This window comes from Arctopsyche grandis, chromosome 3, assembly GCF_051622035.1.
Source record: "Arctopsyche grandis isolate Sample6627 chromosome 3, ASM5162203v2, whole genome shotgun sequence".
NCBI lineage: Eukaryota > Metazoa > Arthropoda > Insecta > Trichoptera > Hydropsychidae > Arctopsyche > Arctopsyche grandis.
Window position 1 is genome coordinate 33,008,863 of NC_135357.1, and position 27,088 is coordinate 33,035,950.

A 27,088-nucleotide genomic window follows, 5' to 3' on the forward strand; every position below is an offset into this window, starting at 1 on the left:
AATTAAGATTAAGCTGTGACGTTTAGCCTTTGCGTTCATTTCACTTTGACATTCAATCTGTCAAAGTGAAATGAACGCAAAGGCTATTGCCAAGCTTCTCCGATGCGAGCGTCAGATGAGCTGACTCAGATGAGATACCCGCGAACTCCTCGCGAAGACCACAACCAACGGCCACGGCCACGAGGGCTTTTGGCTCGAACATATGTCTAGTCGATAATCATAAAAATTTCGTAAATAAAAAGTATTTGCAAATAATTTTTTTGTGTGACCAATTTTTAATTTTTGGGTGTGACCGGTTTTCTCGTGACCGATTTTAGGTGTGACCAGTTTTCTCGTGACCAGTTTTAGCGTGTGACCAGTTTCCTCGTGACCAGTTTTAGTATGTGAACAGTTTTAGTGTGACGGGTGATAACGTGTGACCGGTTCACATTTGACCAGTAGTCCGTTTACCCATTTTTCTGGTATAAATAGTACCAAATTTAGACCAAAAAAATTTGCAAGGCGTAGGCGAGTCGTTGCTGTCAGAGTTGATGGAGTGCAGAGACGATGGAGTGCAGGCTTTGTCTTGGACCAGCTCCGGCCGAATCTTCCGTCTCCATCTTCAGCTCCACACCAGATCCTCATCCAGAGCGTCTGGAGCAACGCATTCGGACCTGCTGTCAAATTCAGGTCGGTGCTGCTTATAGGTTATAATATTCAGGTTATAATTATTGTGGTTAACTCTTCTCACCGCTCGATCCTACTTTTTTCATCTGCAGGTTAAAAGAAGCGATGGGTTTCCAGACGCGGTGTGTCTTTCGTGTAAAACCAATCTGGAATTATTGATCAGCTTTCGAAAGGCTTGTTTTCGAAGCAACGAAAAGTCTCAACTGAGGTTAGATGATTGCTTGAAGATCAAGACTGAAGAAGTTTTATTGGAAGATGTAATATGGGACGGTGAGCCTTCACTACCAACAATTCACCGAAAGAATAGTGAAATTTGTTTAAAGCCATTTCCCAATAAATCCGAACTTGTGTTAAACAAAAGATCACATACAGGAGAAAACCTGTTCAAATGTGATATTTGTTTAAAATCATTTCTTCGAAAAAGTACACTTGTCAAACATTTAAGAACTCACACGGGGGATAAGCCTTACAAGTGTGAAATATGTTTAAAATCATTTTCTAATAAATATACCCTCAAGCAACATATAACATTGCATACTAGGATAAGACCACACAAATGTGACATTTGTTTAAAATCATTTCTTCGAAAAGGTACACTTGTCAAACATTTAAAAACTCACACGGGTGAAAAGCCGTACAAGTGTGAAATTTGTTTAAAATCATTTACTGATAAATATACCCTCAAGCAACATATAACATTGCATACTGGGATAAAACCACACAAATGTGGCATTTGTTTAAAATCATTTTCTCAAAAATCTAACCTCAAGCAACATAAAAAATTTCATGCTGGGATAAAACTAAACAAATGTGAAATTTGTCTAAAATCATTTACTGAAAAATCTAGTCTCAACAGACATAAAAAATTGCATGCTGGGATAAAACCACACCAATGTGACATTTGTTTAAAATCATATGTTCGTAAAAATGATCTTGTGTTACATTTGATATCTCACACGGGGGAAAAGCTTTACATGTGTGAAATTTGTCTAAAATCATTTTCTTATAAATCTAACCTCAACAAACATAAAAAATTGCATGCTGAGATAAAACCACACAAATGTGACATTTGTTTAAAATCATATGTTAGTAAAAATGATCTTGTGTTACATTTGAGTTCTCACACGGGGGAAAAGCCTTACAAGTGTGAAATTTGTCTAAAATCATTTTCTTATAAATCTAACCTCAACAAACATAAAAAATTGCATGCTGAGATAAAACCACATAAATGTGACATTTGTTTAAAATCATATGTTAGTAAATATGATCTTGTGTTACATTTGAGATCTCACACGGGGGAAAAGCCTTACAAGTGTGAAATTTGTTTAAAATCATTTTCTTATAAATCTACCCTCAAGCAACATATAAAATTGCATGCTGGGATAAAACCACACAAATGTGACATTTGTTTAAAATCATTTTATCTAAAATGTCATCTCGAGACACATAAAAAATTGCATGCTGGGATAAATATAAAAAAGGATGTTTGATAAAAATATTGATTATATAAATATAGTGTTAAAAATTTTACATTTTGGCTGCATGCGTGCCATGGTGTTTCTGGTGCCCCCATCTCATGAAATTTCTTCTCATTGCAGTTTACTTAAATATTTTTCAGATAAATTATAATTGAAAATTAAATACACAGATCTATTAGTTTGCTTACTTGTTTTATTTATTTTAAATGTTATAATTTTTATTTATTGGATGAAATTGAGATAATTTTGGCAAACATTCTTCATCATCCTAAGCCAGGGGTCGGCAAACCAAATATTCAATACCCTGTAATTCATTTCATTGCATTCTTTCAATACAAACATTTTCATTGAACATCTGAATTATTGTTTTATTACAAATCGGCTATTCAGTACATAAGTAGGTATGTATATGAAATGAAAACATACCCAGCGCAAAGCGAAGCTCATCAGTTGCATCACATGCAAATAACGATATATTTTAAGACTAGGAAAGGAATTTAAAATAACAGTTTTCGTATTACTTTCTACAACTCCTCTTCATCAATATGCAGCAAAAAAAAGCGATTTCGTCAATAGATAACATTATGAGGGGAATCATTGTAAATTTGGAGTAAAAATGAACATTTTTTTTTATACCTGGAGTAGATTTCATAAATCAAAAAATCGATAAAACGGATTTTTTTTTCTTCAAGCTTTTCAACATATCAAGGGGACTTCAAATAATAGTAGGGAATACAAATAAAAATGTTTTTTTTATTTTAATATTTAACGGGACCCCCTTAAAATAATAATAAAATCAGTTTAAAATAATTATTTTATATTTTTATTATATAATATTATACCCATATATAAAAAAATATATATTTATATATTTATATATATATATATATATATATATATATATATATATACATATATAATTTTTTTTTATATATATGATCTCATACATATTTCACAACAATAGCCAAGGCTTACGATGGCATAATCATCGCTTTTGTACAAACATGCAGAATGAATCATCGTCCCATTTGACTATTCCAGAAGAAAGAATTCATCGCTCCGAAGCTGAGAAACGAGCTTCTTTGTACATATAATTACTATTGTAACAAGTGAACATAAATAAAGGATCCTCTTAGTGTTAGTACACAATCGGTGTTTTCATAGACCTTCCCGCGGTACATTTAGCGCCGCGGTGAATTAAGATTAAACTGTGATTTGACATTCGATCTGTCAAAGTGAAATGAACGCAAAAGCTATTGCCAAGCTTCTCCGATGCGAGCGTCAGATGAGCTGACTCAGATGAGATGCCCGCGAACTCCTCGCGAAGACCACAACCAACGGCCACGGCCACGACGGCTTTTGGCTCGAACATATGTCTAGTCGATAATCATAAAAATTTCGTAAATAAAAAGTATTTGCAAATAATTTTTTTGTGTGACCAATTTTTAATTTTTGGGTGTGACCGGTTTTCTCGTGACCGATTTTAACGTGTGACCAGTTTTCTCGTGACCAGTTTTAGCGTGTGACCAGTTTTAGCATGCATGGGCGCCCGCAGGGGGGGGGGGGGCAAAGGGAGGCACTTGCCCCCCCCGGATTGATTGAAAATAGTCAAATATTTATGTAGTTGTATGAGCTACATGGTAATTGGACTATTCGTCACATTGGGGTGGTCACAAAGACAATTTTTGCCATGAAAATCGCGAATACACAACATTTGGTACTCAAGTTCTCGTTACTATGATAGTTATCGTTAGTATGATGGACTTTTCGGCTGCCAGATGTTCCGTTATAGAGATTTTAGTGACTTTGTGACGAGTAATTTGTGACCAGTAATCACCGAACCGAGCTACATACATACATCTTCCAGAAGTCCGACTGCAAGTTCAAAACCGGCTCAGTGTAGTAAAACTTCACCGAGGTGATTCCGATAACTATTTCAGGTATATTTTTGAGAAAACAGTACAACTCGCACAGAAAGTGGATATTGAACTGATTATTCCAAGACAGAGTGGAAGATAAAAGCATCGAGGAAATCCGGGAACCATAAGTGTGTGAAGAGTACTTCAGACAAACAGTTTACATTCCATACTTAGATTCTCTAATTAACTCAATGGAGAGTCGATTTTGTGAAGCCAACAGTGCACTATTTAACTTAGCGTTGCTATATCCTACGAAATTGTGCAAACTGAATCGTCAACAGTTTAAGGATATAATGTCTACTATTAATCAGGTATACCACATTAATAATTTTGAAACTGAAGCCTTGAGTTGGTTTGATTTTTGGAAAACGCGAGAATACAAAAGTAGCCAAGATTTCATCGACTTGTTACCTTTTACAAAGTTTTATCCGAGTGTCAAGTGGTATAGCTCTATTAGCTACAGAAGGCGCGTGCACAGTACTCATACAAATGCATTTTTCATATACAGGCTGTTATTTATATATTTTATTTCAACCGATCGTGTAATGTTTTTAAGATCTATGATATAATTTGGATGGCATATTTATTTAATATTTGAATACGTACCACGAATAAAATGATAAATAGCATTTTTTTAAATTATAAGTAAAACAAACGTACGTATGCAAAAATTAATACGAATTAAAAAATGAGAAAAAAATATAGGATATAAATTATATTAAACAGGAAATAAGTGATTTTAAATGTGTTCGAATTTTGATAATAATGCAGTCCTTTTCATTATTATGTATAGATATTCTTCTTTGTCGGCTAGTATTAAGTCCCGACCGTTACAAAGATAATAAAAAAATTCGCAAAGAAAGCGCTACACTTTGTTGTTTATTTGCTCACTTCAAATTTGTTTACTGTTGGGTGCCTAGACCATCAAAATATTTTTCATTATTTTGCATAGAATTGTTTGTCGGCTTCAGAATTTTGTAGCTGAGTCAGAACTTAAAATAAACTTACAAAAAAAATATTGCGGCGATCTTTGGATAATGCCGCAGTACATTACACCCAGAAAGTCTACCCGAACCGGAAGTGTTTCTAATCTAAATAAATACATTGTTCATTTTATAATCTTATTTTTGAATTTCAATTTCAAACTTTTCTATTATAAGACTTTACTTTTACTACTCTACTACTAAACGTACTTCTAGTTTTACTAACCTTTTCTGATTTTCTTTAATTCGTTACTTCTTTCCTCGTTTTGGATAGTCTTCTGTTTCTATACAATGTCGTATCATATGTAATTCTTCTACGCCACTTAATTCTCCATCACTTGAAGAATCTATATATTCGCTATCAGAATATTCTACTTTTATAATGTCAGTGAAATTGTCCGTTAAATTATCGAGTTTTGGTTCCAGTTCAATAAATTTTTCTTCATGTTTTTTCACATGTCTCCAAACGTCTCTGAATGTATCAATAGTGATTGACTCTGCTCTGATTCACTATACGATGCATGAAATAGTTGAAAACATTATACACAATTTCGCGAGATTGTCCCGTTAGTGTTTTCCCAGATCCAATTTTATTACAAAGCATTTTATTATCATATATCCACTAATTCTAATGAACTAACTCCAATTAACCAATTAGCAAACAATATAAGAACGCGTTACGTCAGTTTGTGGGGGTTGATCGGTGACTGACCAGTGAAACTGGAAAAATCATTCTGTAGTGCACACATGATCACTAAGCAAAAATCACCGAGCAATACAAAAAATAATTGTTGTTTCTGTCATGCTCGGAAAGTGGGTGCGTATGAAAGGGACCAACTGATTGTCCTAGAAAACAGATACAAAAAATCTTATTCATGTTTTATTATTTTATTTTATTTCATACCAGGAAGGCATTACAGGTAAACCCCAATGCGCCTTCCTGGCCAAATTACAAACAATACAGCATTTTTTATTGTATTTTCACGGATACAATATACGTGTTTGTATTGGTACGTGCCAGCTTTCGCTGCACGAGCTATACGTCTTACTAGTTTTTACGTTACGTTCACCATACAAATACGCTACAGTAAATTAAAACTACTATTAGTATTTTGCCCCCCCCTTAGAAAATTTTCTGCGGGCGCCCATGTTAGCATGTGACCAGTTTTGGTGTGACGGGTGATCACGTGTGACCGATCTAGAGCGACCGGTTGTCCTGTGACCGGTTCATATTTGACTAGTAGTCCGTTTAGTACCAAATTTAGTACCAAACTAGTACCAAATTTAGACCAAAAAAAGTTGCAAGGCGTAGGCGAGTCGTTGCTGTCAGAATTGATGGAGTGCAGGGACGATGGAGTGCAGGCTTTGTCTTGGACCAGCTCCGGCCGAATCTTCCGTCTCCATCTTCAGCTCCACACCAGGTCCTCATCCAGAGCGTCTGGAGCAACGCATTCGGACCTGCTGTCAAATTCAGGTCGGTGCTGCTTATAGGTTATAATATTCAGGTTATAATTATTGTGGTTAACTCTTCTCACCGCTCGATCCTACTTTTTTCATCTGCAGGTTAAAAGAAACGATGGGTTTCCAGACGCGGTGTGTCTTTCGTGTAAAACCAATCTGGAATTATTGATCAGCTTTCGAAAGGCTTGTTTTCGAAGCAACGAAAAGTCTCAACTGAGGTTAGATGATTGCTTGAAGATCAAGACTGAAGAAGTTTTATTGGAAGATTTAATATGGGACGATGAGCCTTCACTACCAACAATTCACCGAAAGAATAGTGAAATTTGTCTAAAGCCATTTCCCAATAAATCCGAACTTGTGTTAAGCAAAAGATCACATACGGGAGAAAACCTGTTCAAATGTGATATTTGTTTAAAATCATTTCTTCGAAAAAGTAGACTTGTCAGACATTTAAGAACTCACACGGGGGAAAAGCCTTACCAGTGTGAAATTTGTTTAAAATCATTTTCTAATAAATCTGACCTCAAGAAACATAAAAAATTGCATACTGGGATAAAACCACACAAATGTGACATTTGTTTAAAATCATTTCTTCGAAAAGGTACACTTGTCGGACATTTAAAAACTCACACGGGTGAAAAGCCGTACAAGTGTGAAATTTGTTTAAAATCATTTACTCATAAATTTACCCTCAAGCAACATATAACATTGCATACTGGGATAAAACCACACAAATGTGACATTTGTTTAAAACCATATACTCTAAAAACTAGTCTCGACAGACATAAAAAAATGCATGCTGGGATAAAACCACACAAATGTGACATTTGTTTAAAATCATTTGTTTGTAAAAATGTTCTTGTGTCACATTTGAGATTTCATACGGGGGAAAAGCCTTACAAGTGTGAAATTTGTTTAAAATCATTTTCTGATAAATCTACCCTCAAGAAACATAAAAAATTGCATACTGGGATAAAACCACACAAATGTGACATTTGTTTAAAATCATTTCTTCGAAAAGGTACACTTGTCGGACATTTAAAAACTCACACGGGTGAAAAGCCGTACAAGTGTGAAATTTGTTTAAAATCATTTACTCATAAATTTACCCTCAAGCAACATATAACATTGCATACTGGGATAAAACCACACAAATGTGACATTTGTTTAAAACCATATACTCTAAAAACTAGTCTCGACAGACATATAAAATTGCATGCTGGGATAAAACCATACAAATGTGACATTTGTTTAAAATCATATGTTCGTAAAAATGATCTTGTGTCACATTTGAGATTTCATACGGGGGAAAATCCTTACAAGTGTGAAATTTGTCTAACATCATTTATTCAAAAATCTAGCATCGAGACACATAAAAAAATGCATGCTGGGATAATACTACACAAATGTGAAATTTGTCTAAAACCATATACTCTAAAATCTAGTCTCGACAGACATAAAAAAATGCATGCTGGGATAAAACCACACAAATGTGACATTTGTTTAAAATCATTTTCTCAAAAATATAACCTCAAGCGACATAAACAAGTGCATGCTGAGATAAAACTACACAAATGTGACATTTGTTTAAAATCATATATTAGTAAAAATGATCTTGTGTCACATTTGAGATCTCACACGAGGGAAAAGCCTTACAAGTTTTGTAAAAACTAGGTTTGTAAAAAATTGTCATTATACTTTGTACTGTTAAAATTTTAACATTTTGGCTGCATGCGTGCCATGGTGTTTCTGGCGCCCCCTTCTCATGAAATTTCTTCTCATTGCAGTTTATTTAAATAATTTTAAGAGAAATTATAATTGAAAATTAAATACACAGATCTATTAGTTGGCTTACTTGTTTTATTTATTTTAAATGTTATAATTTTTATTTATTGGATGAAATTGAGATAATTTTGGCAAACATTCTTCATCATCCTAAGCCAGGGGTCGGCAAACCGCGGCTCTTTGGCCAAAGTGCTCTAAAATTGTAGCAATTTCAACAGATGGGGCGAAAAGCATGGCCGGCGTAAGAAAAGGGTTTGTTTCGATTTTAAAAATGAAAAATTAATCACGACGTACTTGCTTACAAATGCGTCATTCATCAAGAAGCGCTTTGTGTGGTGACATTTCCAGAAAAAAATTGAAAAAGTAATGGAATTAGTGATTAAAATTATCAATTCCATTATGGCTAGGGTTGTCAGGCGTCCCGATTAATCGGGATTGTCACAAGTTTTAAGTCTCTTGTCCAGGTGTCCCGAACAAACCTCACGGGACGCCCAAATGTCCTGGTTTACTACTTTTTAAATTACTTCGGAAGTTTTTAACTCGGAATTAACATAAACGATAAGTCGATGTCTGGTGAACACTGCAGCAATATTCAACAATGAACTATTTTTCTGTCTTATACTTTTTGGAGAACTATGTATGTGTAGAAGGGAGACGCGAAATAGACACAGAACAGAAAGACTAGATTTCTGTGATTTTGCTAATATATTGAATATAAAAATCTACTCTCCCATTCAAAAACTAGGTGGCTATCACTATTACCTGAAATAGAACGCACTCTAAAGCTACTTTTTAGTTGAAAAAGCTTTTTTTAAGTTGAAGAAAAAGCACCAAATACATTATTAGATTTTTTCACTAATCCTCTCGGTGAAGTCCACTTTGGTTTCTTCATTGTAATTGTAGCACTTTTCATTTACGGCAAAAAATCAATTATAGATATTCTAAATATTGTTGCGTAGTGGTGGGTGGAGGATCCAAGTAAAAGGCCAACAGTCGTTTCACAGCATTTATTGATGATTTAGGAGATACACGTATTGTCACTGCTCAGTCCAGAATGAATTATATCGCCTACGTACCGCCTTATAAAGGGTAGATCTCTCAGGACGCCTAATCTGTTTACCTGTTGTATAGTCACGTATTCGGATATGTATTTCCAAGACATTGGGTCTTCCCGTAGCGATTCTGAGAAATAACTAATAACGGTCATTGTTTAGCCTAAATGCACTTAGAGTCCAGATATAATCTTTGGAAGTAAGTGCATGCATTTAGTTAATCCGATAACAGATATCCGTTGGTCTAAGTGCAATTCGCTCAATCCGCGGCGTACGTAACATTGCCTCCCTCTTAGGTCAAATCGTCCCGATTGACCAACAAATCATAACTGATAAATATACAGTAGTTACATTTATCTCCGATATCAGTCACAGTTACATTTACAATTACAGTCGTTATCTTTACAGTTACAATGGAAACAATGACATTTAAATTCTATTACCGTTACATTAACGTTACCTTTACAATTTAAATTCTGTTACAGTTAGATTAACGTCACCTTTACAATGGAAACAATTACATTAAACCTTCGTTAAACTTCAATTTACGACACCTTTACAATGTAAACAAAAACATTTAAAATTTCGTTACACTACGATTTACGTCACCTTTACATTGGAAACAATTACATTAAACTTTCGTTAAACTTCAATTTACGACACCTTTACAATGTAAACAATTACGTTAAACTTTCGTTAAACTTCAATTTACGTCAACTTTACAATGGAAACAATTACATTAAACTTTCGTTACACTTCAATTTACGTCACCTTGACATTGGAAACAATTACATTAAACTTTCGTTACACTTCAATTTACGTCACCTTTACAATGGAGACAATTACATTACACTTCACTTTACGTCACCTTTACAATGGAAACAATTGCATTGAACTTTCGTTACATTTCAATTTACGTCACCTTTACAATGGAAACAATTACATTACATTTTCAATCGCTTAAAATTAATCATCCGATGTTCTGCATTTGGAAATCATTATTTGTTAGCTCTTCGGTCCAAAATTTCTCACGTGTTTGGTCCATGTTGCTCGTATCACCAAAGTCCAAATTTGCTATGGCAGCCCTGTATTCCTGTCATGTGGTCCAGCATCCTGCTGCAGACAAACGTTCAACCCAGAACGTGCTCCAAAGCCATGTCCCACAAGAATCGCTCCCATCCTCACAAAAGTGACTTGGTCCATGTCTCTCGTGTCACCATCGTCCAAATTTGCTACGGTGGCCCAGTGTTCCTATGTCATGTGGCCAAGCATCCTGCTGCAGACCAACGTTCAACCCAGAACGTGCTCCAAAGCCATGTCCCACAAGAATCGCCACCATCCTCACAAAAATGACGGTTGACCCTGGAAAATGTGCACCCCTCAGTCTGCCACTCTGTTGGTGGTGCTTCTTTTCCGTTCCCTTGACCCTGGAAAATATGCACACCTCAGTCTGCCACTCTGCTGGTTGTGTTTCTTTTCCGTTCCATTGACCTTGGTAAATGTGCACCCAACAGTCTGCCACTCTGTTGAATGTGCTTCTTTTCCGTTCCATTGACCCAACTGAAATCCATTTCTTTCTGATGTATTTTCCCGTTACATCTGCGAGATGATCTAAACACTGCTGCAACTGTCCATGTATTTTTTTAGGTACTCGTGTTTCCACTAGTTTCCAACTAGATTTTTTTTCGATGTTGACGTATATCAATTGTTCCGCTCTCTCTCGTTGAAGTCGCGATCTGGCGCTTCTTCGGTTTCAAATGCCCTCACGTGGTTGATCCAAGTCGCTCGTTTCCCCAACGTCCAAATTTGTTGCGGTGGCCCCGTCTCCCTGTCATGTGGCCCAGCATCCTGCTGCAGACCAACGTTCCACCCAGAACGTGCTTCCGTTGCCATTCCCTCTGAAGCGATGCCTCTATCCTCCCAAAAGTGACTTGATTGACTCCGCCGACTGACCAACCAACATTTATCCAATCTGATAAATGTGCCTCTCTGCCGTTGCATGCTTCCGATTGAATTCCATTTCAATCCGTTTACTTTCCGACTCTTCCAATTAGACTCGACTAGTTTCCAATTAGATTTTTTTTTCAGTTTGTTGACATCTGCCATCAACAAACAGTTGAAGGGAATAGTGGCTTGTAATCGACATCTCTCAGTTGTAGTCGATCTCCGCTCCTCTTCTGACGACGATGCTTTCCCGTGGATCGTCGTCACGTACAGCCGCTAATTCTTGCTACTTGCGGCGAATTGGCGAACTGCCCTCGTCCCGGTCGCCCTTTGGATGACTCTGCAATTGCCGGATGCTGCTCTCCGATGTTGCCCTTGACAACACCTCAAGTTGTCCTCTCCCGGCAGCACTTGTACGAAACCTCCCGTTTCGTAACCTCCTTCCGTCATCCCGATGAATTCTTGCTCCTCCGCATTCCTGCTCTCCGCTCCTCTTCTGACGACGATGCTTTCCCGTGGATCGTCGTCCCCAACAGCCGCTAATTCTTGCTACTTGCGGCGTAAGTGGACCGGTGAACTGCATTCGTCCCGGTCGACCTTTGGATCACTCTGCCTCTGCCGGATCCTGCCCCTCGTCGACAGTGTCCCCAGTTGTCCTCTCCCGGCAGCGCCTGTACGAATGCTTCGTATCCCCCTTCCGTCATCCCAATGGATTCTTGGCGGCCACCGCCGATAATGTCAAAGTCGAGTTGCAGTGATAACTGCAATTCGACAACCGAATATGTGATGACCGATTCTGTGTGTTGCAGTGAAAACTGCATTTTTTTATTTCGTGTCTCCTTGGCTCGAACTCTCTCCTACAGCTCCCGAGGATGGCTTCGCTGTAGCTTCTCTTCCTTCGCTGGTGACTTTGTTCCACGGCCCATCTTGGATCCCACTTCTGACGACCAGTGTTGCGTAGTGGTGGGTGGAGGATCCAAGTAAAAGGCCAACAGTCGTTTCACAGCATTTATTGATGATTCAGGAGATACACGTATTGTCACTGTTCAATCCAGCATGAATTATATCGCGAATTATACCGCTCAATCCGCGGCGTACGTAACAATATTATTACTTCGATTGAAAATATATCTATAGAAAAGTCAAAGATCTGATTTTTTTGGGGGGGGGGGGGTATCCCAGTATGACTTCCATGAAATCTGACAACCCTATGTAAACAGTATGTATGTCAGTGGCGGCTCGTCCTAATGGGCTGCCGGGCTGCAGCCCCTCCTACAAAATTCTAAAATATATGTTTAATAATACATTTAATATTTTATTTATTAATTATATTTTTTTATTAGTTGGATGGACGAACTATTGGGGCCTTCGACAGAGTTAATATTACTTACAATATCACCCATATCCAAAAGGGTGATATTTTAAGTAATGGTGACCGTTTCGAAGACCCCACTAACTTGTATGGTGACAGATGAATTAAAATGTTGCTGTACTGGCTGTAAAGTTTTACAGCGCCGCTCTGAACGCCACGCAGCCCGGAGTTTCGGAACGAGAAAGAGAAAGAGCTATTTGCAACTGCAGATAGCTCTTTCTCTTTCACTCACTCTGCCGTTTTGGGCTGGATAGTCGGCAGCCTTCGCCTGTTAACCCTTTGACTGCTACAACAACGATAAATCGTTGTTTTGAAATGGGCGAAGATTGCTACGACGATCGTTGTTGTCGACATTAATTGTCGTATTTCAATACTTTCTTTGAGCCACCAGCGCATCAGTGGCACGAAACATTTTTTTTATATACGTATTTATATTTATTTTTCAATCAAGCTTTATAAATATTTATCAATTTTTTAAATAAAAGCTCTTCAATTTCGGGTTCATCATCAAAGTAAATTTCGGGTTCGTTGTCAATGTCATATAAGGAGTTATTACTTGGGAATTGATTATTGTCGATAAATTCATTTTCAGAATCAGTAGAGCTGCTGATTTGTCGAGTTCCTCGGCGAGGAGCTATTATTTCACTTTCATCACTTTCACTGTCCGATATCATTTTGCAGAGTTAAAATAAATGGCAAAAAACAATAGAAATCCGCTTTCAATTATATAGGTCACGAGACGTCACGAATTCATGCAATCAATCAAATGCAACTGAAATGCATACAAAATGTTTATGATACATGTTGAAAAATTATTTGATTATTAGAAACTTCGCATCCTTGTGTGTCTCGCTCACACGTACACAATTAAAACCAAGAAAGAAAGAGAGAAAGACCGCTACCTGTTTCGAATATATCGCATGTTGTAAGGCTACATCGATGTCTAAAAATAGATTATTGAAAAAAATAAAGCGTCGGGAAAACAATCGTCAAAACTTAATTTGTGTATATATGTAGGTATCTCTTTCGTACGCACGCATGTAAAAGCAAGACAGAAAGAGAGAGCACGAGTCCACGACTGCTTCTTAAAAATGTATATAAAGTATTATAAAAATTACGAGTGATCGGCGAAGTAAGTATGTAAAAAAAAATATTATATTTATTTTTTTTCAAAATAATTACAAATGTTAGCATTTTTCGCTTGGACATTGAAAAACCTCGTAGCAGCCAAAGGGTTAAACAACATTCATCTGTCAGTTTGTGTAAGATTTCGCGCGCTTGATTAGTTGAATCGCACGATCACAACTTTATTCGTTTTCGTTACTCTTAATTGGTTGTGTACGAGCCCTCATCTAGTTTTTTAGTTATTTTTAAAACTGCTAGTTTTTTTTTCAATAATACTTAAATCCACATGTAAGTGGTCGTACGCCAAAAATTGTGCTTATTTTGTCCTGTTATGACATGATAGAACAATTATGGTGACATTTTTTAGACATCTTTTCAGTGCAGCCCCGCCACTTAAAATTATTACGAGCCGCCACTGATGTATGTACATATATGCACAAATAAATCTAAGATACAAATGGATCTAATACTGAATTCACACGAGACGAATTTGCTAAAGCATTCCACTAAGCCAAGACAATATTGTTCTCGTGAATTGTCTCGGAACGCCTATTACAAAACTATTAACATGAGGCCAACATTGGCTTGGTCTAGTGGAATTTCTGAACAATAAATTGGCCTCGTATTAATGTATCATAATGCTTGCTCTTCACGTTAGTGCCACAAAAAGATGCGTTTGTGAGAATAGGATGCAAGATGGAAAATTTTATTATATGGGGGGGGGGGGGGGAGACAATTTTTTTAACCCTGGGTGGGCCCCCCTTTGACTCCTGGCAAGAACTGATTTCAATCCCAGTCCGCCACTGAACAAGAATATCACCCGATAAGCCTTCCCAGGTAGAAGATTATTTAATTAAGATTTTTTGTAGAAGATTTTTTATTATTTCGTTAAGAGGGCTGGACACCTGCGCCTTGTCCATACAAACGTATTAGACTTCTCCCTTCCTCAATTATGGCACTAGAGAAATTATTTTTTAATATGCTATGGATATCCACCGTTGGGATGCATCTATCGTTTTATTTTTTTGATTAGTTATTTTTTATAGGAGCTAGGAGCCGCCAAACATCTATAAAATCGCCTCTTTTAAACTCACGAAAAGAGTCCAGCGTGCTTATTTAACGGTCGATTTAAAAAAAAATACGCGCATAGTTGCACAGAAAATATCTTTCTCATACCGATGATGATTTTTTTTTTAAAATTGGTCCAGTTTCGGGGTAGAAAATAGGAGAATACGAAACCTCGATTTTGTCAATTTAAAATACGTTTTATCTGGTCGAAGCGCAACTGTCGCATTCACTCAATATATGTATATATTGTCGCATTCACTCAATATATATATCGACGAAAGGAACGACAACAAAATAAAGGTTTCGGGTGTACAGCCCTCTTAACAACACCGTGATTTTTTCTTTTTCTGCAGCTTTACGCACACACACATATTGAAATCGAACGCGTGATTGCACACACGCACACACACAAACATACATCGAAATCGAAATCACACGCACGCACACACACACACACACTTCGAAATCGAAATCGCACGCACGCATATACGCACGGACGCACGCACACACGGTCGCACACACATACATTTAAATCTAAATCTAAATCACACGCACGCACGCATACACACAGATGCACGCACGGACACACGCACGCACGCACAGACGGACGCACGCACGCACATCGAAATCGAATGACAAAAGTGTGTGTTTGTGGGGGGACGTAATTGTTGCAAGTTTATACAGGCGTACAAACTACATAATTGCCACGCATATATCCGAAACCTAAGACAGAATAAGTTTCCCATCCGAATGCATATCTAAGTTTCCCATCCGAATTGACGTAATTACTAGACTCGCCACCGGTGTCGCGTCGATAGCTCACACAAACAGACATTTGTTTACGTTTTTTCATTTGACATTTGACGTGTGTGCATTCATACCGCGACATATATAATCCATTCATGAGTCAGTCAGTCAATCACTTCTCTTCGAAGCCGCTGATATAACTGAACGCATATCTAACATCTACTGCCCCTCCTCTATCATGTCCAACTTTTATAAAGAACTAGTGTTGGACCCGTTGATTTCAACGGATGGTTTAGAAAAGGAATTGAAACTCGAATAAAAATAAAGTTAAAGATATTGAATCGACTGGTTTCGGAAAGAAATTGATGCACGAATTACGAAGTGATTACGAATTACAAACTACGTTTTGTGCATCGCCGACCTCCTGACGCCTTTGCCCCCGATGCCTCCGTCGCTCCGGGGCCTTCGGCCCCAGCGCCGCCGACGCCTCCGGCGCCCCCGACGCCTTCGGCACCCCGGGGGCTTCGCCCCCAGCGCCGCCCACGCCTCCGGCGCCCCCAGCACCCCCGATGCCTTCGGCACCCCGGGGGCTTCGCCCCCAGCGCCGCCGACGCCTCCGGCGCCCCCAGCCCCCCCGATGCCTTCGGCACCCCGGGGGCTTCGCCCCCAGCGTCCCCGATGCCTTCGGCATCCCGTCGCCCCCAGCCCCCCCGATGCCTTCGGCACCCCGGGGGCTTCGCCCCCAGCGTCCCCGATGCCTTCGGCATCCCGTGGGCTTCGCCCCCAGCGCCGCCGACGCCTCCGGCGCCCCCAGCGCCCCGATGCCTTTGGCACCCCGGGGGCTTCGCCCCCAGCGCCGCCAGCGCCCCCGGCAATGAAAAAACTGAAAAAATGAAAAAAATGAAAAAAATGAAAAACTGAAAAAATGAAAAAAATGAAAAAACTGAAAAAATGAAAAAAATGAAAAAAATGAAAAAACTGAAAAAATGAAAAAAATGAAAAAACTGAAAAAATGAAAAAAATGAAAAAAATGAAAAAACTGAAAAAATGAAAAAAATGAAAAAACTGAAAAAATGAAAAAAATGAAAAAAATGAAAAAACTGAAAAAATGAAAAAAATGAAAAAACTGAAAAAATGAAAAAAATGAAAAAAATGAAAAAACTGAAAAAATGAAAAAAATGAAAAAACTGAAAAAATGAAAAAAATGAAAAAACTGAAAAAATGAAAAAAATTAAAAAACTGAAAAATATGAAAAAAAAAAAAAATTTGTTCCCCATACTGGTTGATGGTTGATCGTCCGTCACATACAAATATACAAATATACAAATATACAAATATACAAATATACAAATATACAAATATACAAATATATTTAGCGACAGTCCGTTTTTATATATAGTATATAGTATTATATACCCCGTGGGTTCCACATCAGATGACGGCTTATCCATAAAGCTTTTTGCCGGGATGGATTTCATTGTATGCTGGTCTAACAAATTCAAGGTAGATCGTTTCCAAGTCGATAAACATTCCCGTGATTGGGTTCCACTGATTTCAATGCTATTTTCATAGTATAGTGGATGTGGTGGAGGCATTTCAACAGCATTGTTATATGAAAGAGGTGGAAAAATGACTAGTGTGATCAAGGTAATGAATATTATGACAATGAACATTTTATAAAGTTACATATGTAGATAATAAATTTAAAATTCTTTTCTTACAGAAAATATACATTCAATGTATAGGGAGAATAGGAGGCGCCAAAATTAAATTTATAGAAAATCCCTTTACTGTAATAATCACAACTCCCCTAATGAAGAGAGACCAAACCATAATAACATTATATTTATTGACTCAACGTCATCCTGTGATTTGCAACAACACACTATAACTTTTGTTCTGACAGAAAGTATAGCCAGCGCTGTTCCATTAGCAGTTATCACTACTAAAGTCTAACAACTTTTGAGAATTTTTCAGCATTTGCTCTTTTGTAAGATTTCTGGGGAACATAAATCCAAAATATATAGTGACTGCCGATTCTCATGCCGAACGCTTAGCTCTCACTAATGTTGTAAATACTTAGACTGGTTTAAACTTTTGTTTTCCATAAAAATATTGTTTATTTATAGTTCCAAACTGACTAAAATATCACGATTAGATTATAACCTTGTTTTCACATTGTTCTACCAGAACTTAAAATTGATACATAATTTTTTTTGTATATATGTATGTATCTTCATATTTTTTAAATTATGTATATATGTTTTTACCTTTTCTAAATAATTAATGTTTTACATATATTGTTTGTTTATAATGTTTTACCTTCATTACTTATTTATATTGTTAAAAGCAATTTTTCTTAAGATGTGTAATTCTCTGTTATTCTCATAATTACATATATGACTTAAATATTAATCAGCTAATCACTCACCATATAAAGTTTATCTCTTTTAATTCAAATAATTTAATAGTTCTAATCATTGTCTTTTACCTATTCTCTTGCGAAAAGTCCATTATCGATATTGTGTCTTAAAACTCATGAAAAGAATTCACCGAAGAACGGAGACATCTGATTTTTTTTTATTTGGTGATTCTTCAATGATTCAATGTTGAAATCACTTATTTCATGTGTCTTTTTTGTGTTTTAAATTAATGAATATATATTTTTTGTTACGAATGTTTTAAATGTTATTAAAATTATATTTTAATGCTTTTATATGAATAAATGCTATTCTGTTGCTTGAGTGGCCCGTATTTAAACCCAATTACCTGACTCTTATTTCAATTTAAAACCGAAAAATCAAGGTGGACGAGAAATGGTCAAGCATAAAAAAAAAAAAAAAATAGCCAATGTTTGGGAATTCCGAGTCATATTATATTTACACGATCAATCATAAATTGGGATTTATTTCAGTGAATTAAGATTTCGAAACATACTTAAGTAATTATAACTCTATAAAATTGCATTATGATACAGTTATTTTCTTTCTTAAATATAACATGTAAATTAAAAAGCAGAAATAGTAGATTGTAAGCAGAATATACTACGATGACAATTCATATGTGTGTAGCGGCTGGCGAGCTTTTCAGAAATAAAATTATTTTGTGGAGCGAATAGCTTGTTACAGGGACGAGGAAGAGATGATAAAAATTATAACCATTATTCTCAAATGCTTATATTATATTTTCCAAATAGCAGTTTTGTGTAAACAAGATTTAGGTAGACAAGTTTTGAAAGGAGTATCTATACAATCAGAATGATATTTGACAGTTTAGATTTGAATAGGATGTGTGATTGTAGAGTGTTGAAACAATAAAGGTTTTATTTGTTTATTCAAGATATAGCCAAGCTTAATAACTAATTATATTCAATCACACAAATAATAATGTATTAATATATTTATGTAAATGTAACCCTCTGTGGTGACCGCCGGGGTTCTGGCAGTACCAATGCGATGCACGGTCAGTCACCGTTTTGCGGGAAGTATTCTCTTCGTCAGAATAAACAACACCGTCACTGTTGCACTCGCCTTCCCCCATACCTCTAATAAAATATCTTTCAGAGTATCATCAAATTTATAAAATACTTTAACACGGATCTTATACTAATATACCTATTTATGTGCATCTAAGATACTCTTCGTGGCTCTATTCTGTAATTTTTGTAGCCTATCTTAGCCTAGCCTACAGAAAAGATCCACAACACATAAAATGTGGTCGGACAATTGCATTATATATGATAACTGCCTCCACCACATCCACTATACTATGAAAATAGCATTGAAATCACTTGGAAACGATCCACCTTGAATTTGTTAGACCAGCATACAATGAAATCCATCCCGGCAAAAAGCTTTATGGATAAACCGTCATCTGATGTGGAACCCACGGGGTTATGTTTGTATTCTTTAGAAAAGTTGGACATGATAGAGGAGTTAGATGGTGTTCAGCTATATCAACGGATTCGAAGAAAAGTGTACACTGACTCATGAATGTGTTATATATGCCGCAGTACGGAGTACACACACGTGAAAACGTAAACAAATGTCTGTTAGTGTGTGTGTGTGAGCTATCGACGCGACACCGGTGGCGAGTTGTAGTAATTACGTCAATTCGGATGGGAAACTTAGATATGCTTCCCGCGGTACATTTAGCGCCGCGGTGAATTAAGATTAAACTGTGATTTGACATTCGATCTGTCAAAGTGAAATGAACGCAAAGGCTATTGCCAAGCTTCTCCGATGCGAGCGTCAGATGAGCTGACTCAGATGAGATGCCCGCGAACTCCTCGCGAAGACCACAACCAACGGCCACGGCCACGACGGCTTTTGGCTCGAACATATGTCTAGGCGATAATCATAAAAATTTCGTAAATAAAAAGTATTCGCAAATAATTTTTTTGTGTGACCAATTTTTAATTTTTGGGTGTGACCGGTTTTCTCGTGACCGATTTTAGGTGTGACCAGTTTTCTCGTGACCAGTTTTAGCGTGTGACCAGTTTTAGTATGTGAACAGTTTTAGTGTGACGGGTGATAACGTGTGACCGGTTCACATTTGACTAGTAGTCCGTTTAGTACCGAACTAGTACCAAATTTAGACCAAAAACAGTTGCAAGGCGAAGGCGAGTCGTTGCTGTCGGAGTTGGTGGAGTGCAGGGACGATGGAGTGCAGGCTTTGTCTTGGACCAGCTCCGGCCGAATCTTCCGTCTCCATCTTCAGCTCCACACCAGGTCCTCATCCAGAGCGTCTGGAGCAACGCATTCGGACCTGCTGTCAAATTCAGGTCGGTGCTGCTTATAGGTTATAATATTCAGGTTATAATTATTGTGGTTAACTCTTCTCACCGCTCGATCCTACTTTTTTCATCTGCAGATTAAAAGAAACGATGGGTTTCCAGACGCCGTGTGTCTTTCGTGTAAAACCAATCTGGAATTATTGATCAGCTTTCGAAAGGCTTGTTTTCGAAGCAACGAAAAGTCTCAACTGAGGTTAGATGATTGCTTGAAGATCAAGACTGAAGAAGTTTTATTGGAAGATTTAATATGGGACGGTGAGCCTTCACTACCAACAATTCACCAAAAGAATAGTGAAATTTGTCTAAAGCCATTTCCCAATAAATCCGAACTTGTGTTAAACAAAAGATCACATACAGGAGAAAACCTGTTCAAATGTGATATTTGTTTAAAATCATTTCTTCGAAAAAGTACACTTGTCAGACATTTAAAAACTCACACGGGGGAAAAGCCTTACAAGTGTGAAATATGTTTAAAATCATTTACTGATAAATATGCCCTCAAGCAACATATAACATTGCATACTGGGATAAAACCACACAAATGTGACATTTGTTTAAAATCATTTTCTAATAAATCTGACCTCAAGAAACATATAACATTGCATACTGGGATAAAACCACACAAATGTGACATTTGTTTAAAATCATTTCTTCGAAAAGGTACACTTGTCAGACATTTAAAAACTCACACGGGTGAAAAGCCGTACAAGTGTGAAATTTGTTTAAAATCATTTACTGATAAATATGCCCTCAAGCAACATATAACATTGCATACTGGGATAAAACCACACAAATGTGACATTTGTTTAAAATCATTTTCTAATAAATCTGACCTCAAGAAACATAAAAAATTGCATACTGGGATAAAACCACACAAATGTGACATTTGTTTAAAATCATTTCTTCGAAAAGGTACACTTGTCAGACATTTAAAAACTCACACGGGTGAAAAGCCGTACAAGTGTGAAATTTGTTTAAAATCATTTACTGATAAATATACCCTAAAGCAACATATAACATTGCATACTGGGATAAAACCACACAAATGTGACATTTGTTTAAAATCATTTTCTGATAAATCTGACCTCAAGAAACATAAAAAATTGCATACTGGGATAAAACCACACAAATGTGACATTTGTTTAAAATCATTTTCTGATAAATCTGACCTCAAGAAACATAAAAAATTGCATACTGGGATAAAACCACACAAATGTGACATTTGTTTAAAATCATTTCTTCAAAAAGGTACACTTGTCAAACATTTAAAAACTCACACGGGTGAAAAGCCGTACAAGTGTGAAATTTGTTTAAAATCATTTACTGTTAAATATACCCTCAAGCAACATATAACATTGCATACTGGGATAAAACCACACAAATGTGGCATTTGTTTAAAATCATTTTCTCAAAAATCTAACCTCAAGCAACATAAAAGATTTCATGCTGAGATAAAACTACACAAATGTGAAATTTGTCTAAAACCATTTACTGAAAAATCTAATCTCGACAGACATAAAAAATTTCATGCTGGGATAAAACCACACAAATGTGACATTTGTTTAAAATCATTTGTTATTAAAAATGATCTTGTGTTACATTTGAGATCTCACACGGGGGAAAAGCCTTACAAGTGTGAAATTTGTCTAAAATCATTTTCTTATAAATCTAACCTCAACAAACATAAAAAATTGCACAGTGAGATAAAACCACATAAATGTGACATTTGTTTAAAATCATATGTTAGTAAATATGATCTTGTGTTACATTTGAGATCTCACACGGGGGAAAAGCCTTACAAATGTGAAATTTGTCTAAAATCATTTTCTTATAAATCTAACCTCAACAAACATAAAAAATTGCATGGTGAGATAAAACCACATAAATGTGACATTTGTTTAAAATCATATGTTAGTAAATATGATCTTGTGTTACATTTGAGATCTCACACTGGGGAAAAGCCTTACAAGTGTGAAATTTGTTTAAAATCATTTTCTTATAAATCTACCCTTAAGCAACATATAAAATTGCATGCTGGGATAAAACCACACAAATGTGACATTTGTTTAAAATCATTTTATCTAAAATGTCATCTCGAGACACATAAAAAATTGCATGCTGGGATAAATATAAAAAAGGAGGTTTGATAAAAATAGTGATTATATAAATATACTGTTAAAATTTTTACATTTTGGCTGCATGCGTGCCATGGTGTTTCTGGTGCCCCCATCTCATGAAATTTCTTCTCATTGCAGTTTACTTAAATAATTTTAAGATAAATTATAATTGAAAATTAAATACACAGATCTATTAGTTTGCTTACTTGTTTTATTTATTTTAAATGTTATAATTTTTATTTATTGGATAGTGCACTACCTTTAATCGGTTTGAGCCGTCGAATTCCCTGCGTATCCTATAAACTACGTCACTAAGTTTGGTCACTATGGTGTATGGTCCTTCCCACAGCGATTGCAGCTTTGGTGAAAGCCCTGGAGTCTTGGCAGGGCTGTACAGCCATACTCGGTCACCTGTTTCGTACGCCGGTTCGGTTCTGCGGACGTCGTATCGCGTCTTCATACGGCTATTCTGCATCCGGAGGTGGGCTCTGGCGAACCGATGTACCTTGGCCATGTCTTCGGTCAACTTCGTGGTATATCGGTGTGGATCCTGAGGTTCACTGTCTGGTGGAGGGCCCCCCATATAGTAGGTCCGCCGGCATGCGCAGTTCTCGTCCGTACATCATGGCTGCTGGTGATGCTCCTGTCGCATCGTGTTGGGCCGCTCTATATGCCATGAGGAAGTGCGGAACCAGCGTGTCCCAGTCGTCCTGCTCGTCGTTGACGAACTTCGTCAAGTGCGCCCGCATGGTTCGATTGAGTCGCTCGACCATTCCATCGGACTGAGGTCGGTATGGTGTTGTTCTCGTTTTGTGTACGCCCAGCCGGTCCAGTGCCTGACGGAACAACTTCGACTCAAAGTTTCGTCCCTGATCAGAGTGCAGCTCGTTCGGGACGCCTAGCCGCGTGAACACTTGTTCTACCAGGGCGTCTGCTACGGTCTCTGCCTCCTGGTTCGGTAGTGGAATCGTTTCCGGCCACTTCGTGAAGTAGTCCATAGCCACCAGTATGTATCGGTTTCCTCGTTCGGTGGCCGGGAGTGGACCCAGAATGTCGACTGCCATTCGTTGTAGTGGCGTCCCCGAAAGGTACGGTTGAAGTGCCCCGCGATTCCTTCGGTGTGGTCCGTTGTGGGCCCCGCACTGTGCGCATCGTTCGCACCACTGGGTGACCTCGATTCGACACGTCGGCCAGTAATATTTTTGGCGCACGTTTCGGTACGTTTTATTGATACCGAAGTGGCCCCCCGTGGGCACGTTGTGCATCTCCCACATGATTTCGGGTATCTTCTCAGTCGGCACCACCAGCTGCTTTGTGTGACGTGTTCCCGCGGTGTTCTCCCATCTCCGGTACAGCTTACCGCCTTCCACCTCCAATGCGTCCCATTGGGTCCACAGTATTTTCAGTTCCTGCTCCTCAGCAGATACTGTTTCCCACGGTGATCTCGTTCCGGCGTTCTTCCACTCGACGATTTTGTCGATCGTCGAGTTTGTCATCTCGTTGGGCAAGATCCCTACGAGGGCTACTCGTGCTTCCGGTTCTGCGGGTTCTACTGGTTCCGTTCGGGCCGAGTCGTTTTCTTGATCGGTTGTCTCTGCGCGTGAGCATTTGGGACACTCTTCCTTACACGGCCTTCGCGACAGTGCGTCCGCGTTCCCGTGCTTTATCCCCGGTCGATGAATGATGGTCACATTGTACTGGCCCAGAATTTCCAGCCACCTCGCCAGCTGGCCCTCCGGTCTTTTGAAGTTCTTCAGCCACGTTAACGCTGAGTGGTCGGTTCGTAACGTGAACTTCGAGCCCGATAGGTAGTGGTGGAAGTGTTGAATGACTTTAATTGCCGCCAATAGCTCTTTTCGGGTCACGCAATAGTTTTGTTCGGGTTTGTTCATTGTCCGGCTGAAATACCCGATTACTTTCTCCACCCCCCCTTGAACTTGAGACAAAACTGCACCGATGCTATGTTGACTGGCGTCGGTGTCCAACACATATCGCTCTCCCGGCTGGGGATACGACATAATTGGCGTGGTAGTCAGCGCTTCTTTCAACTTTTCGAACGCTTGTTCGCACGTCGGTGTCCACTTGAACTCGCGCCCTTTTTCCGTTAGCTGATGGAGTGGTTTCGCGATCTCGGCGAAATTGCGCACAAATTTTCGGTAGTACGTGGCCAGTCCCAGGAAGCTGCGCATTTGGGTTTGTGTTTTCGGAGTCGTCCAGTCCCGCACGGTTTGGACTTTCTTCGGATCTGTCGAAATTCCTTCGGCTGACACTCGGTGTCCCAGAAATTCGACCTCGCGGCAGCACAATCGACACTTGTCTGCATTCAATTTAAGGCCGGCTGCCTGTATCCGTTCGAACACATTGTTTAAATGCACCAAGTGTTCGTCGTAAGTTTTGCTGTGCACGATAATGTCGTCTAGATACACGAGGACATTGCTTATGTCACCGACCACTTTTGTCATTAACCGTACGAACGTCGCTGGCGCGTTACACAACCCGAATGGCATCACTTTGAACTGAAACAGACCGAACTCTGTTACGAACGCTGTCTTCTCGCGGTCTTCCGGGGCGACCGGTACCTGCCAGAATCCGCTCTGCAGATCCAGTGTGCTGAAGTAGCTCGCTCCGTTCAACTGGTCGAAAGTGTCGTCGATCCTCGGGATGGGGTGTGAATCTATTTTGGTGACGGTGTTCAGTTTCCGGTAGTCCACGCACATCCTTAGCGACCCGTCCTTTTTGGCGACCGGAACTACCGGTGACGCCCACGGCCCGTGCCCCGGTTCTATCGCGCCCTGCTTCAGTAAGTCGTCGATCATAGCGCGTACTTCCTCTTTCCGTGCTAGCGGTATCCTTCTCGGCGGCTGTTTCATCGGCTTCGCGTCTCCCACGTCGATGGTGTGGACCGCCTTGGTGGTCCTTCCTTGGTCCTTCTCGTCCCGGGCGAACGCTTTCTGATTTTCCCGAATCATGGTCTCGAGGCGCCGTTTCTTTTCTGGCAGAATATCGGCCCTCTCGAGTAACGCCGTGATCTTCGGGTGGGGTACTTCCCCGCGGATGCTCTTGACAGCAGGTGCGTTTTTCTTCCCTTTCTCGCGTTGCACGCCCCTGATGATACACTTCTCCTCTCCGCCCAACTCGAACGTAGCTCGGACATGTCTCAGTGCGTCCAGTCCCAACAATATGGGATCCTGGATATCCGCCACCGCTACGTTCCACGGAAACTTTTCGCCCTGCAGATTGAGGGTCACCCGTATCCATCGGTGGATCTTGATGGTTTGGCCCGCCGCTTGCCACGCTCTGCTGTAATGGCCCTTCACGACGGTGTAATCCTTAGGAGAGATCTTCGCGAACAGTTCCGGGTTGATCACCGTGATGCACGCCCCGGTGTCCCCTACCATTCGACACGGCACGCCTCCGATCTCTCCTTTCACGACAAACGAACCGGCCGTGCCGCTGCCGTCCAGTTTGTTCACTCCGGGTGTTTTGCGTGCACCGGTGATCGGTCTCACCCGTAACAGGCCGATCACTGCTCGTTTCCCGAAGCCGCCTCCTCGTCGTCGTCTTCATCCTCGTCGTTCGTTGGCTCCAGCTTCCGGACCCTCTTCTTGCGGCACAACTGGCTAATGTGTCCCGTTTGTCCGCAGTTCCAGCACGTTGGAGTGGTAGTGGCTGGTCGCGCTGTCTGGTCCGATGACACCCATCGTGGGGGTCGCACGGCCGGTCGAGATGGTCTGAACGCTCCCGCGTCGGGACGTACTGTTCTCGACGTTGGTTGTGCCGACCGTTGTTCCTTCGCTTCGAAGATGACGGCTTGTCGTGTTGCGTCGGCTCTGGTTATCACGTCCGCTGTAGTCGGGGTGATCCGGAGCGCGCCAAGTTTGGCCCGTAGACTGGGGTACGTGAAGGAGTTCGCCGCTATGCACACGGTCATGCGTTCGACTGCTTCGGCGTTCGTGTGGACGCCCTCCAGCATGTCTTCGCAGAGGGCTCGTATCGCATCTACGTGGTCCGCGGCTGGTTCTTCCGCACTCCATCTTCTCTGCTCCGCTGCCGCATGGCATGCAATCGGTGTGCCCTGTCGTCTGAAGCGTTGTGCCAGCTCTTCCGTCAATTCGTCGTAGCTCAGCGTCGATGGCAGCTGACTGGCGAAAATGGCGGCTGCACCTCGGAGTTGGCAGCACAGTCGGTCCTCCAGGTTCGTCGTCTCCTTGTTCAGCCGTGCAGCAAACTCGAAGTGGTTGAGGAAGTCCTTCCACCGTTCAGTACCGTCGAACGTGGTGTAGTCGTACCGGTGGGAATGTTGCCGCACCCCGTACGTGTCTCGCTGTGTGGTCCGCCTGTCCTCGTAACATACCTCTGATCTCCTCGGTGGTTCTGGATGTACGTCGGCTTTCGGCTGCGTTGGTGTCGCAGACTTCTCCCAGGCCTGCAAAAACGTGGCGAAGGTGCTTTGCAGGGACTGGACCCGCTCTTGGCAGCTCGCCATTCCCTGGCTTAGCTCTTTGTAGCTCGGCTCCGGTGTCCGTGGCACCCGGCTCCTCAGCTCCTCCCGACTCCTCGACTCCTCCCGGCTCCT

General features: G+C 39.7%; 3 protein-coding genes and 1 long non-coding RNA gene across 4 annotated transcripts; 3 read left to right on the plus strand and 1 right to left on the minus strand.

Annotated features, from left to right (window-relative positions):
• Positions 1–383: 383 nt before the first annotated feature.
• On the plus strand, positions 384–2,947 carry LOC143909647 (uncharacterized). The gene is made up of 2 exons (XM_077427731.1): positions 384–669; positions 759–2,947. The coding sequence occupies exons 1-2, from the start codon at positions 547–549 to the stop codon at positions 2,154–2,156; spliced, it is 1,521 nt and encodes a 506-aa protein (XP_077283857.1). The 5' UTR covers positions 384–546; the 3' UTR covers positions 2,157–2,947.
• Positions 2,948–6,209: 3,262 nt separating this feature from the next.
• On the plus strand, positions 6,210–8,559 carry LOC143909645 (uncharacterized). The gene is made up of 2 exons (XM_077427728.1): positions 6,210–6,520; positions 6,610–8,559. Exons 1-2 carry the CDS (start codon positions 6,398–6,400, stop codon positions 8,179–8,181), a joined length of 1,695 nt encoding a protein of 564 aa, XP_077283854.1. The 5' UTR covers positions 6,210–6,397; the 3' UTR covers positions 8,182–8,559.
• A 9,719-nt stretch (positions 8,560–18,278) lies between these two features.
• On the minus strand, positions 18,279–19,806 carry LOC143909663 (uncharacterized). Its single transcript, XR_013260358.1, has 2 exons — positions 19,215–19,806; positions 18,279–19,144 (listed from the first exon to the last, which is right to left on the minus strand). It is a non-coding gene; the product is annotated as an uncharacterized LOC143909663 (long non-coding RNA).
• A 158-nt stretch (positions 19,807–19,964) lies between these two features.
• LOC143909641 (uncharacterized) lies at positions 19,965–22,714 on the plus strand. The gene is made up of 2 exons (XM_077427724.1): positions 19,965–20,383; positions 20,473–22,714. Exons 1-2 carry the CDS (start codon positions 20,261–20,263, stop codon positions 22,540–22,542), a joined length of 2,193 nt encoding a protein of 730 aa, XP_077283850.1. The 5' UTR covers positions 19,965–20,260; the 3' UTR covers positions 22,543–22,714.
• Positions 22,715–27,088: the final 4,374 nt, after the last annotated feature.